Consider the following 20,146-nt stretch of genomic DNA (forward strand, 5'->3'; position numbering starts at 1 on the left):
AGAGCACTGCTCAGGGCTGCCTGGGCATGCTGCCTTGGGTATGTCACCAGCAGGGGGGGGAGCTTCATTTCCCTGGAGGGGACAAAGCAATCAGGACCAGTCTCCAAAGGCGCCTGGCTGCTAGCAGAGCACCCTACATCCCTTTGATCCAGAGGTGTTTGCCTCACCAAGAGCCCTCTAACTACCCCTTCCTTTAAATAGCAAAGCTTACAAATGCCCTATAGGGCTCCGTGTCCATACGTTGTCTATGTATTTGTGTACACACATGCACACAACACACAGAGATTTATTCGTGTTTTCAGAGCGGTTCAGGATACATTCCAGGACAAAATTCCAGCCAGGGCTGGAGCCAAGAACATCAGTGGCCCCGGCATTCGCTGCCCCTCTGACTGTGCACACACTAAATACGGAAAGGGAGAGGTATAAATAGAGAGAGAAACACATGAATGGCCCTGTTTCCTTATGCAGATACATAGGATGCGAAGGTCCAACCGGAGTGGGAGCAGGCAGCCTCAGGAATCCCATGGCTGTGTCTGCTGGGGTGCAGAACAACTCCTACCTGAGTGCTACTGCCTGCCCAGATGTGCCCAGCTGTTTGGTACCAGCTCTGCATGGGCTGGCACAGAGGCTACAGGGGCACTGGCCCAAGTGATAGGGAGGGAGCAGCTCTCAGAAACACTGAAAAAAGGCTGCCCATGAATGTGACAGGAGAAAGGGCACAGCTGGGGAAGGACTCAGGACATGAAGGGACATGGTGAATAAACCTGGCAGTCAGTTTTGGGCACAACAGAGGTGCAGGGAGCTGGAGGAAGGCAGCACCAGGGGTGCAGGAAGCATCTATCTGCCCTGCCCATGGCTGACAGAGCCAGCGCAGATGGCAACACTGTGGTTCAGGCCCCATCAGCTGGGGACGAAAAAGCTGCCACATGCCTTGCTGACACAGAGCAGTGCCTTTAGAGTCCCATCAAAGTCCACCTTGTTCTCCTCCCCAAAAAGCCCTTTGCTTGTAGGAGCCACTGCCACCTTCTGTGCTGAAGAGTTGGGACAGGCGGCTGTGGGGTGCAGCAGCAAGGGACACACCGTGTCCCACACCTTCCCCCCGCTAGCCGTCCCCGCATCCCACTTTTGCCCTCCTCTAACCCAAACCCAGCCCCAGTGAGCTCGGCCAGGCGAGGCTGGGACCCCAGACACCCGGGTGCTCCCCACCGCCCCCCGTGCACTCCCTGGGGCCTGGCAGCTGCCTGAAGCTGTGGGGCTGATAATGCCCAAGATGTGGGAGCGGGGCGGGGGGCGGCGGCAGTGGGATTGCCGCTCCGCTTTCCGGAGGGGGAAGGGCTCTCCCCCTTCAATGCTCCCGTTTGAGCTGAGGCCTGGCACCGGCTCAAACCACTGCTTGCTGACACGAGATCAATCATCCCCTGAGCTAAGCTGCTCCTCAGCAGCACCACACGGCCGGTGCCCGTGCATGGGCTGGGGCCCCTCCCGCAAGAGCAGGGTCTGGCCCCTTCTGCCAGACAGCTTGTGATGCCCTTTGCCTGCTTGCAGTGCCACCTGGCATGGCGTGGAGTGGCACGGTGTGGCACAACGTGGCACAGCATGGCATGTCACAGCTTGACATGGCATGGCATGGCACGGCACAGCTTTACATGGCATGGAACAACACGGCATGGAGAGGATGACAAAGACACTAACTGTAATGGACTGTTGCCTGCACGTGCCAGACCACATGCCACTGCAGAGCCAAGGGTCATGAAGTGCCCCAGGGAGGGTGGCTGAGATGGTGCTTGTCCATCTCTACATCCCCAAACAAGCCACCAGGTTATGCTGGGCTGAAGTGGGGCTTGGACCAAGCAGGCAGCTGCCATACCTGGCCCACATGCCACCCTCTCTCCACAGTGGCAGCGCCAGAGTTTTGCCCAGGCCCAGTCACAGTGGGACAGTCTGTAAGCCCCACCATCCTCAGCAGGGGTATCCCATAGGGCTCTCAGCACAGCAGCCACTGCTGCTGCAGCACAGTCCCATCCCTGACAGATGCAAGACTGGAGCAATCATGACCAGCCTGGCCCTGGCCTGGCTGCTGGGGGCTTGCTCCTTGCCCACAGTCTGGGCACTATTTTGGGCAGGCTGCTGCCCCGAGGCGCCTGTGCCAAGTCTGGTTTTAGCACCATGCAGCTTCACTGACTCACCGCTTGTGCAAGCAGCCTGTGGCTGCCGGTGGCAGCCCAGAAAGCATTCCCTGGCCAGCCCCCCCTCACCTGATTGAGCCTCAGCAAATAAATAAATAACACCGCAGTGCTGCTTGCCACGCGCCTCCGTGGCAAACAAGGCGGGCAGGCTGGTGCCAATGCAGCAGTTGGTCCCTATGCAATGATGAATGCCTGTGCTCCTCCCCAGATACTCCACTGTGGGCATGAAGATCTGGCCCCTGGCCCCTTCAGGGATGTGCAGGGCAGCATGGGCACCATTGAGCCCTGCCAGCAACAGTGCCAGAGCCACCTGCTCCTTCCCCAGCCTCACAACCAGGGCACACAACCCAGCCAAACACCTGTGGCACCTTCTCCCCCAGGCTGTGCACCCTGTGTGCAAGCAGCCCCATATTGCGCTCGTGCTGCCGGCCCCGCTCCGGCCTGGTTGCAGCTGCAAAGCCGCAGTTACCTTACGCTAATTAAAAACATCCCTCGTTGGAAGGAGCCAAAGGGCCACTTCCTCCCGGCGCAGGTTTCAGGGATGTCGTCCCCACCCTGCAAAACCCCACCACTGCCTTTGCCCTAGTCAGACTGTGGCACCTCCGCCCCCCGGGGCTTATTTTTAGCGCCTGTAAAAAAGGAGAGGCAGGGTGCTGGAGGCAGGTGCCAGGCCAGACCCCAGGGCGGTGATGGTCGGTGGCTCCAGCGAGCGCCCCGGCTGCCTCCCACCTGCCCCGCTGGCCCGTGTTCCTTCACAGGAGGGGGACAGACGCCTGGCCCCTGTCCCAGCCCCAGTGGGGAACAATAAGAGGGATGCTGACCCCCAGGTGCCCTGATGTCAGCCAGCACTGCTGCCGGCACTGCCGCCAGCCCCGGCTCTGGGCTCCCGCTCGCCCTTGGCCAGGGCCACTCTGGAAGCTGCCTGTTTGTTTATCTTCCTCTCTGGCGTTGCTTGTTTTGATGGCACATCCTCCTCCTCCTCTCCGGGCCCCGGGGTCAAGCCATGAACCCACCGCGTCCTGTTTGCCGAGGTCCTGCGCGGGGCTTGCGGAGGTGCGGAGCAGCCGCCCCCGCGCGCCAGCCACGGCAGATAAAAATACTCAGGGCGAAGCATCCTGAGGCACGGGGGCTATATTTGCACTGATGTATCCGTCAGTTTGTCCCCAGTGTACCTGTCCCTGTCCTCTCTGCGGCAGGGGGTACAGCACCACATGGACCCCCTGCCTCCCTCACAGAGTCAGACAACAGGCTCTGCTAAAAGCTAAGTCACAAAGTGCTGAACATAGAAAAGCCGGGAAAGCTCTCAAACACCCAAACACTGCCCTGTGGGGTCATCTCTGCAACTGAAAGGGACACCTGAGGACAAAATACCCCCAATCTGCTGTGTCCTATGCTGCTGGAAAGGGTGCCAGGGCAGCCCTGGGGCACTGAACCCTCTCCAGCCACCCGTGCTTTCCCCTCACGGCATGAACCCCTGGGCTTGCCAACAAAAGCTGCCGGCTTTGCCTCGGCTCACACACGGCTGCCGCTCTCCCTCCAGCTCTGCCCGAGCCCAGGCAGCTGCTCAGCAGTGAACTCTTGCCAAAAACTGCATGTGTGAAAGCATCGTTTCCTAAACGTATAAATATTCCCAGGGCTTTGCTGGAAAACTCCCCATGATTAGTCAAAATGCCCAGGACAGCCAAGTGCACACAAGCCCAGGGAAGGCATGTTTAAGCTGAGAGGCAGGAGCCCCCCTGTGCAGCTCTGTCCTGGGGAACTAGTCCTTTCCTCTCCATGGGGGTGCTGCAGAGGTCTGGGAAGTGAGCACAGCCATGGAGCGCTTTCCCACATCCCACCAGCCCTGCATTACACCATCACAGCCCCCTTCCAGCCAGGAGGTGTTTATTGCTACCAAACATTCACAACCTGATGCCCCATTTCCCAGAAGGAGAGGCCAGGAGGACCATCAGACCTCTCTTCCTGACCACCTGCCCACTGATATTCAGCCATGCACACCCCGAGACCAAACCCAGCAACTTAGTTTTCTTCCAGGCAGGCTCCAAGTCCACTTTTGGAGACATCAAGAGATAGGGGATCAACTGCTGCCCTTGGGAGCATGTCCCTGTCATTAATTGCCCACAGGAGCAAACTCAAGTGCATCCATCCTAGCTCCAAATCGCCTGGCTCCAGTTTCCAGTGCCTGGCTCATGCTCTGCTGCTCTCCACAAGATTAAAGAGAGCCCTTCACTAACCAGCATTTTCTCCTTGTAAAGACCTTCACAAACTGTAATCAAGGCACCTCTCAATTTTCTCCCTGATAAGCTCAATGGAGCTCTTCCCTTCCAAGTCTCTCAATGCCAGGCTCATTCCCCAGCCCTCAATTCATTCCTGCAGTTCAATGCTGATTGTCCAGCATCTTTTTGAAAAACCAGACACAGGAGTTGGTCACAGCATTCCTGGCTCCCTGCAGCATGTCCTGGGGACCCAAGCCCCTCTTGCTGCTCCTTTTTGAAGCTGGCAAATGAAGTAAAAAATTACCTGGGGAATCTGAAACACCTACCCAGAGATAACGAGGTCATCCAACCCACCCTTCTGCTGTGGGAAGAGAGGGGAGACTGGGGTGAGCAGCCAGATTTGGTGGTGGAGAGCTGCAAAGCCATGTTTGGTGTTCCTCACTAACACAAGACCTAGGAGACATCAGGAGGAACAGATAGGGTACCACATCCAAACCAAAGGCAGCAGCTGCTTGCATCTCATGGCTCATTGCCACAGGATGGTACATGGGCCAAAAGCATCACCAGTGGGTTCATAAAGCAATGGGATGAACACAGAGATGACAGATCTCCCCAGGCAGACTGAACACACAGCTGCATCCCTCCACCAGCCTCTCCCCTGTGGCCAATGCTCAGACCTGGCTGCCAGGGATGTAGAAGGGGCGCATCTCCCAAACCCTCTCATTCCCCATCCGGTGGTCTGGCCCCAAGACTGCTTCTGGGCTGTTCTTGGGACACATGGCACCAACTGCCCTCTCATCTTTTAAGTCTCTATCAGATTATTTCCCCACCAGCCACTTTTGCACAGCTCTGTGTGGGGCTGCATCACTCCCCTCCTGCCCACCTTGCCCCACTGAGCACCTTCTCCCACGCCCCACACCCTACCAGCTCTTGGAGGACTCTTGAGTTTCGAGCCTGACATTCATCTGTAGCAGATGTTGTTCAGTTGACCCTTGGACAAAGACACGCTTCATCATCCTCTGATCCTGGCACATCTGCTGCATCCTTCCAGTGACAGCACCGAAACATCTACTGGCTGCTTCTGCCATGTTTGCTCCAGTATCAATCATTTTACCACCTCCATCTACTAATAAGCTTATCCCATGGCTGGGGGCATAGGGTTTTCTCCTACTATACTACATAAAAGCCTTTCCTTCTCTCCTTCACCATGATTTTTCCCTGATGTCTTTAGCTTCTGTTATCCATTTTCTACACTTCATAATTTCTAATTTATACTGATTGCTATCTACTCCCGCTCTCCCATTTGTTATAAACTGCTCTTTTATTTCTAATTGCTGCCTTCACTTTGCCGCTGAACCAGAACAGGCTCTCAGCCAGCACTGCCCTCTTTCTTGATTGTAGAATTGTGGCTTTTCGTGGTTCTGAAATGCTTCTGAAAGAGCTTACCATTTTCATTCACATTTTTCTATCTAAATATTTCCTCTGAGCTTATTTCACTCATAATTTCCCCCTGCTTTGGGAAATTAGCCCTTTCAAAGCATGAAGGATATAAATTACTGTTCAGGAATGTCCTTTCTTTGCCCAGGGTAAATGTAATCTGGTCATGATCATCGGTCCCTAGGCAACCTCCAAGTTGCAGTCCAGCAGTGAATTCATCTCTATCCATCATAACCAGGGGGATACAAAAGTTGCCTGCACTGGATGCAGTCCCTCTCACACGAAGCAGGGACTGTCTCTAATTTTTAAAAACTCTGCAGATGGTTTATTTCTGACTCTGCAAGAGCATCAGCATATGTCTCACGAAGCTATGTCCTATCAAAGTCCTTGTGACACCACGGACACCCTGGATGACTCCCTGGTCCCCAGCAGACACCACTTTTCCACAATCCTGCGCCTTCACAGTGAGCACAGAAAGACTCAGAAGCATCCTGATTCTTTTCACATGGACAACCATCAACCATTTCTGATCTTGCCACATTGGTTTGAATTTTAGTTCTTCTGTCATTATTCCCAGTAATGAAAAAGGATCAGAAGAAAGACTCTCTCCTTCCAGCCCCAGTTTCTCCAAAGCACAGATGATTTGAGAGTCAGGTGGGCCAAAGGGAGAGCAGTGAGCAGAGCACAGATAACAGGCTGAAAGGCACTAGTCCCTACAATGTGCCACTGCAAAGCTACTCCTAAAAGCAGCAGAGGAACCAAACAGAGCAGATGGCTTCTTATTCACCTGTTCCCTGCCTGCCATCAGCATCAGTGTTTCAGGTCCACAGCAAGTGCTGGAGGCAGGTGAGAATGCACCAGCAAAGGCAAACTGCAGTCACCCATCTGCACCCCTGGCAACTCCTAGCAGCCAGGCAGTGGTGACAGGGTGACAAAACACAGTGTCGTGTCCCCATCCGGCCATGCCAGGCACACCCCCAGCTTTGCTGGCCCTGCAGACCAGGTGCAAGGACACAAAGAGACAGTGGGCACCACCGCTCCCCAAGCAAGTCTAGCCATCCCCACCAATGGCCCCATCCAGCCCAGCACACCTCGCACTGGGGCTGCTGGCACCAGCTCCCCACCACCCCTTGGCAGAAGGAGGGAAGACTTGCACTGCTCCTTACCTCGTGCATGAAGTGCTGCTGAAATGTCTCCTCCTGGAAGGGCTCTGTCCGCAGGCGGTCTGCAAGGGAGAGCAGGATCACCCAGGCAGGTCTGGCCAGATCTCCCAGCCCAGCTTCCCCTTAACCTGCCTGCCCATGGTGAAGGGGGATGCAGGGGAACACCTCCAGCACACTCATCCCAAAGCCAGTGGGAGAGCCTAGCAGGCCACTGGGCTAGAGACACATCACCTGTTTAGCAGAAGATACAAGGGCCACAGGCACGTGGGGGAATAAGGGTGAGCCTGTTGATGTGCACAGTGACCAGGCAGCAGATCCCAGAGCCCATCCACACCTGTCTCATCATTCTCCCTCACAGAGGGGCAGGGGACAGTGGAAGGACATGCTCAACACCATTCACAGCTTGAAAGAGCTGCCTAGGCCTGAGCAGCACGCAGCCACACCACAGGACAGGGACTGCTTGTTTCCAGATGCTTTTCTGGTGGGGCTACCCAGCCTATGTCTTCTTCTTACAGAACAGGGACAAATCCATTACAGCTCATTCTGCTCTGCATATCATTCAAAGCACTAACTTTTCCCCATGTTGCTAAGATATTGTCTGGAAAAGCACCTGGCAAGGTTTGCTCAGCAGCACTGCTGCATACCTTCCTCCCAGCTTCCTGCCTTGCCCAGACAAGGGAGAAGAGAAGCCAGAACCAGTCTCTGGACCCAAACCAGGTTATCTCTGCTGTTTGAAGCCCTGCAGAGCCGGCATGCAGGGGGAGAATGGAGAGCATGGCTGGCTGGTACAGCTCTAGTGCAGCTGCAGGGCAGATCCAGGCTTCTGTGCTGGGGCACCTGCGATGGAACAGGGTCTGGACCACATCACCTTCCTAGCCATGATATGCAAGTCAGGGCTAGCCTACATCACACCCTACATCCTGGGGGGGTAAGGATCCCATGGAAGGGGAGGTATCACCTCTGGCAGCAGGACAGAGCAATGCAGTAGTCAGAGACAACCCAAAAAGCAGCACTTGTTCAACCTCCATGGGTTGAGGGCAAACCCCCCAAGGTGGCTCCGCCAGGCAGGTCCTGATGCACATCCTACCTGAGGGGGCTTCCTCCTGCCTGTGCCCCCTGATGGCGAGGCAAGCCAGGCACGGGAAGGGGACCCGTGGGCACGGCTACGCTTCCTACAGCCAGTGGGGAGAGCCGGGAGCCCGTGGTTGCTCTCCAAGTGCTCGGTGAGCTCCCGTGCTTGGGAAGGGAGCCCAACACCGCTCCAGGGCTGGCCCCAGCTGGCATCCCCACCAGCTCCTGGGGCGTGGCCAGGTGCTCTCGGCAAAGTGGAGAGCCCCTTGGCGACTCCCCAGTTCCTTCAGCTACCAGTCAAGGGCGGTTCCTCCCCTAGCTCTCCCCAGGGGCTGCTCCCCAGCTTGCTGGCTACCGTCTGGCTGCTGGCGCTGCTGAACATGAAACACAAGCCTGGCTGGGTAACAGCCAGAGGGAGCAGAGCATGCCAGCCCCATGCTAAGGAGGAAACTTGCTCCCTGCTTGTGCCTCTCTCGGCCCCAGGCATCCCTCCTCACCTCTGCTGAGAGCAGCCCCGCTCTCCCTGTAGTCTTCAATCTCAGCATCCTTCTGGAGCAGCAGGGAGGTCAGCTCTTGCACCTGGCACTGCAGCGCCAGGCTCATCCGAATGAGGGGCCGCACAAGGTGACGGGACACCTAGGATGGAGGAGAGACACTCTAGGGAAGATCCAGGGATGTACACAGCTGTCCATAGGACAGTTAAAGCAAGGTAGCCAGCAAGGTCCTCGCAAAAGCTGCACTCCAGGTCACACAAGGTTCTCCAAGATACTTCATGTCTTGCCCAAATCCAGTGGGCAGTGGTCAAAAGACAGGAGCTGTGAGAGGGAGGCATGTCCCTTCATCCCAGCCACATCCTTTCGTAGCTGGAGGCTGCAGCAGGGGAGAGTTTGGGTGGGAGAGCACGACGGGGACAGGGTGGGTAATGGTCCTCCCACCATTTGGGATGCAGCATGAGGCAGAGAGCTCCCCGTGTGCCACCCACATCCTCCCCATCGCTCTGCACACCCCAAGGCATGTTCCTGCACAGGAAACAGGCAGCAATGGGCAAAAAATCAGAATATGAGGTGTCAAACTGTAGCTCGAGGAACAAGAGAGACTTTCCCAGGGAGGCAAGATCAAAAGCAGCAGAGTCCCAGTATGCAGGACTGGGACAGGCTGCAGCTCCCCATTGCAGCCACCTGTAGCTTATGACCACACAAGTCCCATGCAGAGACCTAGGCACGTTCCCTGCTCTGAGGCCAGGCTGGAACACGCTGGCCCACCAGGCACATGAAGCAGTTTCCTGCTACCCCTTGTCTTTGTGTCCAGGCTGGGCACACAGGTGAGAGGCCAACAAACTCAGGATTGCTTGAGAAACCCTCTTGCTCCTGCGGCGAGTCCACAGTGAGCTCCACACTCTGCTAACCCCCGGGCATGACCTGCAGAGGTGATGGCCCTCAACTACCCAAATGCTCAGAGGGCACCATCCCCTGCAGATGGGACAGGACAGAGCGAGCATTTGTTTGCCAGGTGGGCTCCATGCCTGCCTTGAGCCCTTGGCCAGCTGCTGAGTACAGCTTATCAAGGCAGAGCTGGTCCTCATTCCTGCATCCATACCAGCCACCCTCAGCCTCTCCACTGCTTCCCACCTCTTGGATGCCTTGCAAACATCCAGCATAATTCCAAACAAAGCGAGAGGAGCAGATACCAGCTGAGAGTTTGAGCTCTAGAATCACAGAATGGTTTGGGTTGGAAGGGATCTTAAAGGTCACCTAGTTGCAACACCTCTGCCTTGGGTGGTCTCCATCCACCAGACCAGGTTGCTCCAAGCCCCATCCATCCTGGCCTTGCTTCCAGCAAGGCAGCCACAATTTTTCTGGGCAACCTGTGCCAGTGTCTCACCACCCTCACAGTAAAGAATGTAAAGAATTTATTTGCCATATCTAATTTATCATTGCACCTTCTCAGCTCAGCCTCCGTGCTTCCTGCCCAGGAAGGGACAGCAAAGTCCCCGGGGCAAGCCAAGACAAGACCCTGAGTTTATTTGCTCGCCAGTTAAACCTTGAGAGTGAAAAGACCCCCGACAGCATGTGGGGCGCCCAGCTCTCCTCCTCGTGATGTTCAAGGATACAGGGGGAAAAGGCCGTGCCCCAGGGGACCTCTCGGAAGGGGGTACAGGGAATTCCGGGCGATGCCTCCCGGGCTGCCCGGCGGTATTGGATCCACAGGGCTGGCGGCGGAGCCGGGGCTGCCGTCGCGGCCGTTCGCGGGTGCCGGGCGCCCTCTGGTGCGCGCAGGGCCGCAGGGCCCCGGGGAGCGGCGGGGAGCGGCGGGGAGCGGCGGGGAGCGGCGGGGAGCGGCGGGGAGCGGCGGGGAGCGGCGGGGAGCGGCGGGGAGCGGCTCCGGGGGCGCCCCGGCCCCGCAGCGCCCACCGCTCCTGCCGGCGGTCCGGCCGAGATGCTGCCCCAGGGTGCTCGGCTTGCCAAAGGGGCTGCTTCCCGAAACCCAAAATGTCAGGCAGCCCTGTGGTAAGAGCAACCCCTTAAAAGCCGGGGAGACCCTGCTTTAATTCCCTCCATTGAGACAGGTGGCTGACAGGTCCTTCGGGGGTGCCTGCCGCCCTCTGCGCTGCTCCACGGCAGGCACCAGAGAACAGCACCGCTGCGCTATGCGGGGCGCTGGCAGGGCATCATCATCCCGAGCTGGACATCCCCTTGCTGCCCTAGTAGCAGTATGTGCTGGGCCATCCTTGCCTTGTTGCAAGGCACCAAGCAAGATGCCGAAGCCTCAATGGGAAGAATCAAGAGACAGTGAACCTCGGGAGGGGCAGCAGGCAGAGCCAGGCACCTTGCAGTCACCAGCATGGCCCAAGACCACCCAAATGCTCCAAGCATTAGGAGACAATCCTTAATTCTGGCTGTCTCCCTCCCCAGACTCTCCACGGCTTTTCTCACCATCTCCAGGGGAGCAGGGCAGCAGTGGAAGTCCCAGTAGAAGGGCAGTCCCGAGAGCTCGCTCTTCACGTGCAGGCTGAGGCTGCTGGCAGTGTGGTGGCAGGAGAAGGAGGTGGCAGCGTCCTGCTGCCCTGCCAGCAAGGGGCACATCAGGTTGTACAAGTGGTGCAGGAAAGAGGACACGTGGACCGTCAGCCGCTTGTTCAGCTCCTGGGGAAAGACAAAGTTAGGGGTGCAGCAACACCCCAGGGAGCTTGACGCTGGGAAAAAAGCAGCAGGATCCCCAGCACATAAGGAGCCAAACTACTTCCACATGTCCCAAAGCTGCAAAAAGCCATCTCAGGGCCTCAGCTACCAGCCCTGCAACAGGACATTCCCCACTGGTTCTCTGAGGCCAGCTGAGCTGGGAAGTGTCCCCGGCCCGACCAGGTCAGAAAGGTTTGGGTAGTGGGCAGGGTGCAATGGTCTCCACTAGCACATCTGCCACACATGCCACTAAGAGTGTCATAGGCTGCCTAAGAGCTGTCACAGCTCAGCTCACCTGCCAGAGCTGGGGGATAGCTGTCATCACATGCCCCTCTCCTGCCACCAGCTGCTCAGTTAGCCACTCTGTGACAGAGGGACATGGCATATGGGGGGCACATTGGGGCCTGGGCACATGGGCTGGGGTGAGGGGATGAGGCATGGCCCTATCTATTTTGAGGGCTGTGCTGACAAGACACCCCATGGGAGCCTGTACCTGGCTATGAACGTGAACAGAAGTCTCTCCATCACTGGTGGGAAGGCAGCCTTGTTTCAGGCTCCTCCTTAGTACACTGGTCCTGGGGAAACCAGCTGCCCATCCAGTCCACAAGTGAAATGAGTGTGCTGGCCTCAGCATGCAGCACCAATGAACATCTTGCTGGCCTGGGCATGCTATAATAGCCTGGCACACTCTCCCAGGAGGAGGGTGCTCAGCTAAATGGGGTGACAATGCTTGGGCATAGCTGCCCAGGGATTTCCCAGGCCAGTCATTTGCACCCAAGCCCTGTCAGATCCAACAACCACTGTGTAACCAAGCAGTTTATGCTGTGACATCAGTCGCTGTGAGGAGAAAAGGAGGTCCCTGGACTTTCCAGACACTCACCTTGGACCTTTGTCCCACGGCCTCAGCATTTGCACTCTCGTACCAGATGCTGCTGAGGTCAGAGATCAGCAGGATGTAGCCAGTATCCCTGAAGGATGCTTTGGCAAGAAAAGTGGACTCGCCAAAGCAAACAGAAGCCCAGGGCTGTGTCAGGAGGCTGCTCTCCAGCTCCTCGGAGCCCTCCATCTGTAAGACAAGAATCAGGTCTCTGCCTCAGCCCCCACCCAGGAAGACTCTGGTCCCTAGGGTGGCCACACATGGACCCTCGCTCCCTGCAGGCCCCTCCACGGTGCCAGATCCACCCTGAGGACGCTCAGTCAGCTCTGGTCACACACGTCCCTGTACACATTCATGCAGCTCTGCTGGGGCGGGCATTTTGGGGAGCTCCGTGCAGGGCAGTTCCTACCCCAGCTCACAAGAAGCACCCCAGTGTGACTGCTGCCCCCCCGGAGCCATCCCACGCTCGCTGCCATTAACACGGCAAGACCCCTACGTCCAAAGTAGCGTTCCGGCTGCCCTGCCTGCGGCGGGGCGGGCACAGGACCCCGCAGCCCCCCCCAGCTCGGACACACGTCCCTCTGCTCCGCCCGCCCCCCGCCCGCGCAGCCGCCGCGCGCCGCCCGCAGCCGCTGCTTCCCGCTCCTCCCTGCGACATTCCCTGCCAAAACACCCGGGCTCCCGGAGTGCCTGCAGGACCGGGGCTCTACGGAGTTACCCGAGGGGAGGTTGTGGGGGCGAGGGACTTTGCGGAGGCGAGTGATGTCGGGCCGGAGCGGAGGGCCAGACTACGGCTCCCAGCAGGCTGCTCTCTTCCGCGGCGTGCGGGACGCCGGGAGCTGCCGCCCCGGCGGGCACGGGAACGGCCGGCGCTTCCGCGGGGAGCGGCAGGCGGCTGCTCCTGCCCCCTCGTCCGCCGGCGTGTCCCTCTCCAGCCTCCCCCAGTCATCACGGGAGGGGACACAAGACGCCGTGCAAAGCGGTGTGGATTGAAACGTCTTCACACTGTTTTGCGCTTGTTCCTGCTGTGAAATTTCCTGGTCGTTCCTCCGGGGGGACGTTATAGGAGCCTTCCAGTACTTGAAGGGGTGGCAGGAAAGCTGGAGAGGGAGTTTTTACAAGGGGGTGTAGCGATAGGACAAGAGGGAATGGTTTCAAACTGAAAGAGGGTAGATTTAGATTAGTTACTAGAAAGAAACTCTCTCAGTGAGGGTGGTGAGACACTGGCACAGGTTGCTCAGAGAAGCTGTGAATGCCCCCTCCCTGGAATGTTCAAGGCCAGGTTGGATGGTGCTTTGGTCTAGTGGGAGGTGTCCCTGCCCATGCAGGGGGTTTGGAAGTAGATGGTCTTTAAGGTTCCTTCCAACCTAAACTGTTCTGTGATTCCACACAGCCAGCTGAGGGCAGCCCTCAGGCTGCAGGGGCAGCCCAGAGAGGCAGCAGTAGCAGGCGTTCCCATTGCTTGGCCCCAAGTTTATTCCTCAGCCCCTGCAGCCACAGGCTGCCTCTGCACAGGTATGGCACAAGCAGTGCACAGGCCAGGCACCTGCACTGCTGCTTGCTCCGGCTTGTACCCAGACTGCTGGTCCCCCTGTGCCCCCATGCCCAGGGGCCAGGCTCACAAGAAACCCAAGTCCATCCTTCCTTCGAGCTTGCACCCAGGGCCAGCTTGCATAACCCAAGGGCTGCAAAGCCCCAACCTTTCCTAGCCCAGGGCTGGACTTTCACAGGCCAGTTCAGACTGGCAGAGGCAGCACGGGGAATGCAGGGCCCTCCTTGTGGACTCTGATCTGCTGTAAATGCTGGAGCAAAGAGCAGGGCTGGTGAAGATTCTCCTGCTGTGACATAACCAGCCAGCAGTGGAAAACCAACCCAGGCACTGAGATTAATCATGGGGGTCAAAGGTGATGTCCCCTTCCCCAAGAAAAGCCACCACTGAATGGTTTAGCAGCAAGAGCAATGCCTGTGGGCGTTAGTTAAGAAGTGAGCACTCCTAGGACCATCTCACTGCAGGTGGAAATGGGGCTCATTGTTTTGGGGAACTGAGCTGCACCCCCAGCCTGGGGCATCCTGGTATGCCAGAGTCAGCATGTTAGTATAGACCTGGTGTCATGGGCACAACTGGGATAAAACAATGAGGAGGGGGAGAGCCAGTCCTTCCCGAGCACAGTGCTAGGGAGTAAATCCACAGCTACATCCACAGGGTGATCATGGGCATTAGGGGTCCTAGCTGCAGTGACACCAGCTGGCCATACCCTCCATGGTTGCAGTCCTCAGAGAACCAAGGGAGGGTGAGCTGCCATCTCCCAGGCAAATCTTGGCTGTAAAGGAAACTCCTGGAAAAGGTAAAGGTGGCTGAAGGTTTTTATAGCTTGCTCCTGAGGGGAGAAATGAGGTTTTGCTGGGAGTGAGGAAGCACAAGTCCTTCCAGTCCATATGAGCTTCAGAAACAAGGAGCAAAGTGGTTTGCAAGCTGCCTTAGAGGCACAGCCCCAGTCCCCTTGAGATGTCCCCACACTGCGGGGTTAGGCCACGGGGTGCCATGCAGGCATCTCTGTCTCACTTGGCCTTCTGGCCCACTGCTGCTCCCCTGAGCCAGGTTTGGGGAGCAGGTGTGTCCCTTCCCCTGGGGCAGCAGTCCCCTCCTCATTAGTACAGCTGCCCTCCTCTTCTTCATCCTCCTCTTCCTCCTCCTCCTCACTCTCTGGGCAGAGGAAGCAGCAGGGGAAAGCATTGCAGGAGGTTGGCAGCAGCCTCCTCAGGGCAGTGGGGAGCCCATACATCTGGCTGGCTTCACACCTCTCTCCACGGGGGTGGTGGCTGCCTGCCCCAGCTTTCCACAGTTCCAGGTCAGAGAGCAGCCCTCGTTCCTCCAGAGTTCCTGCAAGCAGGGCAGTGAGCAGTGAGATGGGAGCACCCCTTCCTCCAGCTGCACCCTCCTGGCCCATGCCAGCCGTGCTACCTCCAGCAGGGCTGCCTGAAAGCAGAGCCAGTGTTTCAGGGACAGCCTCATGGCCAGATCCAGCCCTCAGAGCAGGGGCATCCCCTCACCTGAGACTGTGTTCTCCAGGAAAAATGACAAGAAGCCAGTTAAGAAGACAGGCATCATGAGCAGGGAGAGGAGGAGGAGGTCCAGGGGCACCCAGCCTATGGGGATAGTGCCAAAATCACCCAGGATATCCCAGCCTAGCAGTGGGGAAGGGACAGGAGCTGCTGCAGTAGATCTAAGGGCCAGAGAGGGAGCTGCATGCTGCCAGGAAGAGCCCCAGCCTCCCAGGACATCGAGGACATGTGTCCACCGTATCACAGGTCTGCAGGAGCCTTGCCTCAGGAACATCCCCACTACCTGTGGCCAGGTGAGCCGGAGCCATGCTGAGCCACCGCGGCACCAGCAGCGCCATGAACATGGTGAAGCCAACGATGAAAATGTTCCTCCCTGAGTCGATGTCAGCATACTGGAAGTAGGAGATCCCTGTGCCCACGGCTACAGCATAGGTGATGCAGAGCACCCCCCCTGCAAGGGGCAGGAGTCAGGCAGTGCCAGGCAGGCTGCTCGCACAGCAGTGCTGGAGAAGGGCTGGGTACCCACCGTGAACCACCAGCGGGATGCAGGTAAGGAGCCCTGCCAGCCTTGGGGACATGCCCAGCACCACACATGCCAGTGCACTTATTTGCACTGGGAAACGGGAGCCAGCCTGGCAGAAAGGAGGACAGGACAGTGAGGATGGGGAGCATCACCCTCCGCGCTGTGTCTGTCATCCCCCCCAATTGCCACACAGACCTGTCTTTCCCGGTGTTGTCTCAGTGACAGCCTGGGTGCTACAGGTCCCCCACACCTGCTCCGTGGCCTACCCATAACTTGCCAACCTTCCTCCTCCCACCCTGGGAATACCTGTGTGAAGCCGGTGGCACAGGTGTTGGCGACGCTGGCAGCTGTGCCCCCCGGGGTGCCCAGCAGCCCTGCCAGCAGGCTGCCCAGCCCTTCCATGCAGAGCCCCCGGTTGCAGGCGTGGGGGGGCAGCCGGGGGGGCTCGCAGCAGCCTCCCACACAGCACGTAGCAGCTCACTGAGTTGATGCTGCAACCGATGGCCATGGCGATGCCCACCGCCAGCGCCCGGGGGGTGAGCAGTGGCCACCCCCACTTGCCTGCAGTGGAGGAGAGGGGATGGGTGACAGGAGCCCTTGCTGAGAGCAGGTGAATGCACCCAGCCCTGCCACCCCCCACCTGCGTAGGGGATGCGGAGCCAAGGGGCGTGGAAGGTGCTGTTGGCCCAGGACAGCTGTGTGGTGGCCAGGTCCAGTGATTCCCAGGGGATGTGGAGGTGGCGGAGGACGGCACAGATGATGCAGACAACAGTAAATGGGAACAGTACCTGCAAGGCAGCAAGGGGAACCTCAGTAGGGAATCTTCCTCCCCATACTATCTACTGTGCCCCAAACAACAGGCCCTTGTCCTGTCATGTCTCCCAAGGAGCCATGTCACATCTGCCTCTCCCCTCCAGGGAGCATCCCAGCCTCTGCTGCTTCAATACCCTTGAACACAGGTCCCCCACACTCCCCCAACAGCACCCGCTCCCTGGGAGCTGCACCAGGACTTTTCACCTTTACCTCTGCTCCCAATCACCCAACTCTGCTCCAGGACCCCTGGGTCCCACCTAACCCCACACCAAAGAGCCAGGCTCAGAGAGAAGCCTGGACACAGATGCAGACAAGTCACTGTACCGAGAATGTGCGCAGGGTGAGGACAGATGTCTCCACAGAGCCCCCCCAGGCCTGGGACCAGGCACAGAAGGGCAGGCGGCAGGACCCCAGGTGCTGAGAGAATGTGACAGCAAGAAGCATAAACCTAGGAGAAGCAGCATAGGTCATCATGCAGCATCACAGAGATGGGGGCCACAAAGGTGTGCTATGCACTGCAGGAATGCCTCATTCCTGTCCCCATGGTGAAGGGAAGCCCTGCGGACTGCACACCAGTGTGGTCCCCAGGCTCACGTACAGCAGTGCTACTCCCCAGTTAGTGGAGCAGAAGAAAGCAGCCTCCTTGTATGCAGACAGCCCAATGATGGAGAGGCTGGGGGCCAGGACCATGGGCCTGCAGTGCTGGACTGCCCACCCACACACACCGGACACTCCCAGCGCCAGCTGAACCAGCCCAGAGACCAGCACAGCTCCAGAGACCTGTGGGGTGAAAGGGTGGAACCCGTGGGGCACAATGCACAGACAGCAGCCCAAAACCCCCCCTTAGCCACAATCCCACCACCCCAGTAGCATAATTTGTTCCCTGTGCTCTGCTCACCCAAGCCTGAGTGAACATAAGCACCCACGTGCACCACGACCACCTTTGCACATCCCTTGTGTCCCTCATAGTCATAGGAATTCCCAGGAGGGCTGAGTAAGAGGCTGTAGGGTGGATGGGCAGAGGTAGCAACTGGGTTGCCAGTGGAGCAGGAAGACAGGGGACCCCCAGCCCAAGAGAGGAGCACCCACCTCTTGCAGCAAGGCGGCCTGGCTCCCTGTCACAGGGCAGCGCGGAGCAGGACATGCACTGGCCACAGCCGTTCCTGGAAGGGAATTTTGGAGGGATACAATTAATGTGGACACTGGGTTCCTGGAGCCAGGTCCAAGAGCATGCAGTGTGGAGGCCAACGGCTGGAGAAGGGCCAGTGTGCCAGAGACAGCATCCCCATAAGCTCTGCTGCTGGGGGGGGGTGACCAGACGTGTTGCTGGTGTGCTGAGGGGTGAGCAGGGTGCTGTGCACCATCGCCAGAGGGGCCAACAGGCAGGATCCTTTGCTACCGCTCATCCCTACCCAGTGCCCCAGGCCCCTTGTCACCACTGTTCTTCTGGAACTGGCATGGCTGGGGCCCTGCAGGATGCAGGATCCAGGGCTATGCTCACCATTCCTATCCATGCTGGCACCACGGGAGAGGTGGGAGCTCAGCACCATGGCAGGAACCAGGTACTCGAAGGATGGGATTTGAACCAGCGGCAGCCTGGGGAACGGGACAGCAGGGGCACATTAGAGAGGAAGGAGTGGGCAGGGTTGCTCCCAGAGCTCTGGCTGCCAGAGTGATGTATGGGAAGGGAAAGAGATGAGAAACCCAAAGTGGCAGGAGTGCACTCCACAACCCAAATGTGCCCTAGCACATCCCAAGCGGCAACACATGGGATGTGTGCAGGGATCAAGGGCTGTGCCAGAGCTCATGCCCAGCTTTTGCACAGGGCAAGGGCAGCACAGGCACCAACAGCCTGGAGGAGCCTGGAACAAGGCAGTGAGGAGCTAGGGGAAAGCACAGCATGTTTCTTAGAGGGACACATGACAGAGAAGGATGTAGTTATGACAAAGATGGGACAGCCATGCAGGGACAGTCCTCATGCCCCTTCCCACCTCCAGCAAAGTCCGTCTTTTCCTGGACTAGAAGGGGACCATGCCATGACATGGCACCACTCTCCTCCTAGCAACAGCTGCATCTCCTTTGTCCCCCTTTCTCACCGGCTTCCCAGGGTGGTCTGCAGCACTGTGGAGATGCCACAGGCAAAGAGGCTGCATGCCAGCAGCTCGATGGTGGCCTGGTCACGGGTTGTTTCCTCAGGCAGGGTGGGCAGCAGGAGGAGGTGGAAGATGCACATCGAGGAGGCCTGCACAACCAGGTGCTGTGTGGGGAAGAGAAGGGGTGGCAGCAACTCCCTGTGGCACCCAGAGCTGTAGCGCCCCCTGCCTGGCCCCCCTGGGTAGATTCATGGTCACTGACAGCCCCCAGACAGCACCTACCATCACCCACTCCCCTTACAGCATACACCAGCTAGAGCTCCAAGCATCCTTTGTCTGGCAGGATGTAGCGCCTGCCCTGCCACCCCTGAAGATCCCAGACCTCTTCCCATCTCTCTGGCTGCTTGCTGCAGCCACCCCTTACCTGAAGGGCTAAGCAACAGTTTAGCATCCAGGAGCACATCTTCTGTGGGAAACAGGATGCACGTGCAGGGCTCCCAGCACCAGGGGCTCTGCTGCAGCCCCCATTCATGCTGCTGTCTCCCCACACCGCTCCTGGTTTGCAGTGCTGAGGGGCTGGGCAGGCTCCCACCCCAAGGGCTCCTCACAGCCCACACACAGCTGAACTTCCACCTTCTGCAGGGTTAGCCATTAACCTGAGTTGGTAAGTAACCTGCCCTTGCAGCCAGGAATGTGAGTGTCACCCTGGGTTGTCACTGCAAGAGCCAGGTGACAGCCACCCATGGCCAGGACACCAGACACTGTTTCCGTGCCAACTGCCCACAGTCCAGGTCCCATCCCTGCCTCTTGTGGTACAGGGACTTGGCCACCACACAGACACCCCTTCCTTCATGTGCTCGAAGCATCCCCAAGGGCAGCATCCTCCAGCTCCAGTGTGCCCTGCCCTCATTCCTCCCCTGCCCTCCCAATCCAGCTGTTCCTCACCCTCAGGCCCCAAGAAGTCTGTTAAATGCAGCACAGCACCCAGCAGGTCCTGCCATACCCCTCTGGGGAAACTGTGCCCATACCAGAAGTGTCTCTGATGGGCTTCTACATCACATCCCCCAGGCTCTTAGGAAAGGGGCAGAGAGCCTTGCCACTGGACAAGAATGCCAGGAGCAAGAGCTGTCCACTTGGGCTAGGAAGGCTCCCAAGGGAGCACAGGCAGGGGATGCTTGTGTTTTTGTCACAGGGCAGAGGTGGCTGTGCCAGCAACCACAATGGTGACCCTGCCAATCTCTGGCTGCTCAGGGCTCATTTATTAACTGGACAGACTTTAGAGAGCAAAGAGCAGTGGATACCATGCATTCACCACATTCCCAAGGATGGGGAACCTCCTCTCTCCCACTGCCCTTGCCATCCCTAGGCACAAAACATCCCTCCTGTGAGCAGAGTCTAGTCCACCTTGAGCCCTGCAGGACAGGCCTCACGGTGCTCCTGGGCTCACTTGCCAACACTAAAACTTGTCTTACACCGTGGCTCCGAGCAAGCACTGCCTGCTGTAATGCTGGGGCTGCACGTTGGG

At 58.1% G+C, this 20,146-nt stretch overlaps 3 protein-coding genes across 4 annotated transcripts in view; 1 reads left to right on the plus strand and 2 right to left on the minus strand.

The window, feature by feature from the left end:
• The window catches only part of NHEJ1 (non-homologous end joining factor 1), a 43,983-nt gene extending 31,067 nt beyond the window's left edge, over positions 1-12,916 (minus strand). Inside the window, exons 1-5 of one of the 2 annotated variants that reach the window (XM_051622793.1) lie at positions 12,848-12,916; positions 12,133-12,318; positions 11,007-11,216; positions 8,571-8,709; positions 7,006-7,064 (exon numbers count right to left, since the gene is read on the minus strand). In XM_051622793.1, the coding sequence (XP_051478753.1) occupies positions 7,006-7,064; positions 8,571-8,709; positions 11,007-11,216; positions 12,133-12,318 (594 nt within the window). In that variant the 5' untranslated portion in view covers positions 12,848-12,916. Of the gene's footprint in view, positions 1-7,005; positions 7,065-8,570; positions 8,710-11,006; positions 11,217-12,132; positions 12,319-12,625; positions 12,704-12,847 lie in introns of those variants that run through there. The other variant, XM_051622794.1, reaches the window with a different exon arrangement.
• Positions 1-20,146, plus strand: part of DNAJB2 (DnaJ heat shock protein family (Hsp40) member B2) — a 158,062-nt gene that overhangs the window by 36,372 nt on the left and 101,544 nt on the right. The gene's annotated exons all lie outside the window — the stretch shown is intronic.
• SLC23A3 (solute carrier family 23 member 3) lies at positions 14,476-20,097 on the minus strand. Its single transcript, XM_051622779.1, is given in 13 exon segments — positions 14,476-15,010; positions 15,181-15,276; positions 15,476-15,643; positions 15,719-15,824; positions 16,022-16,156; positions 16,158-16,276; positions 16,356-16,503; positions 16,853-16,976; positions 17,127-17,308; positions 17,618-17,691; positions 18,030-18,124; positions 18,625-18,785; positions 19,046-20,097. Coding segments are annotated over 13 exon segments (1,872 nt in total). The 5' UTR covers positions 19,154-20,097; the 3' UTR covers positions 14,476-14,654.

The sequence above is a fragment of the Apus apus genome, chromosome 6 (assembly GCF_020740795.1).
Source record: "Apus apus isolate bApuApu2 chromosome 6, bApuApu2.pri.cur, whole genome shotgun sequence".
NCBI lineage: Eukaryota > Metazoa > Chordata > Aves > Apodiformes > Apodidae > Apus > Apus apus.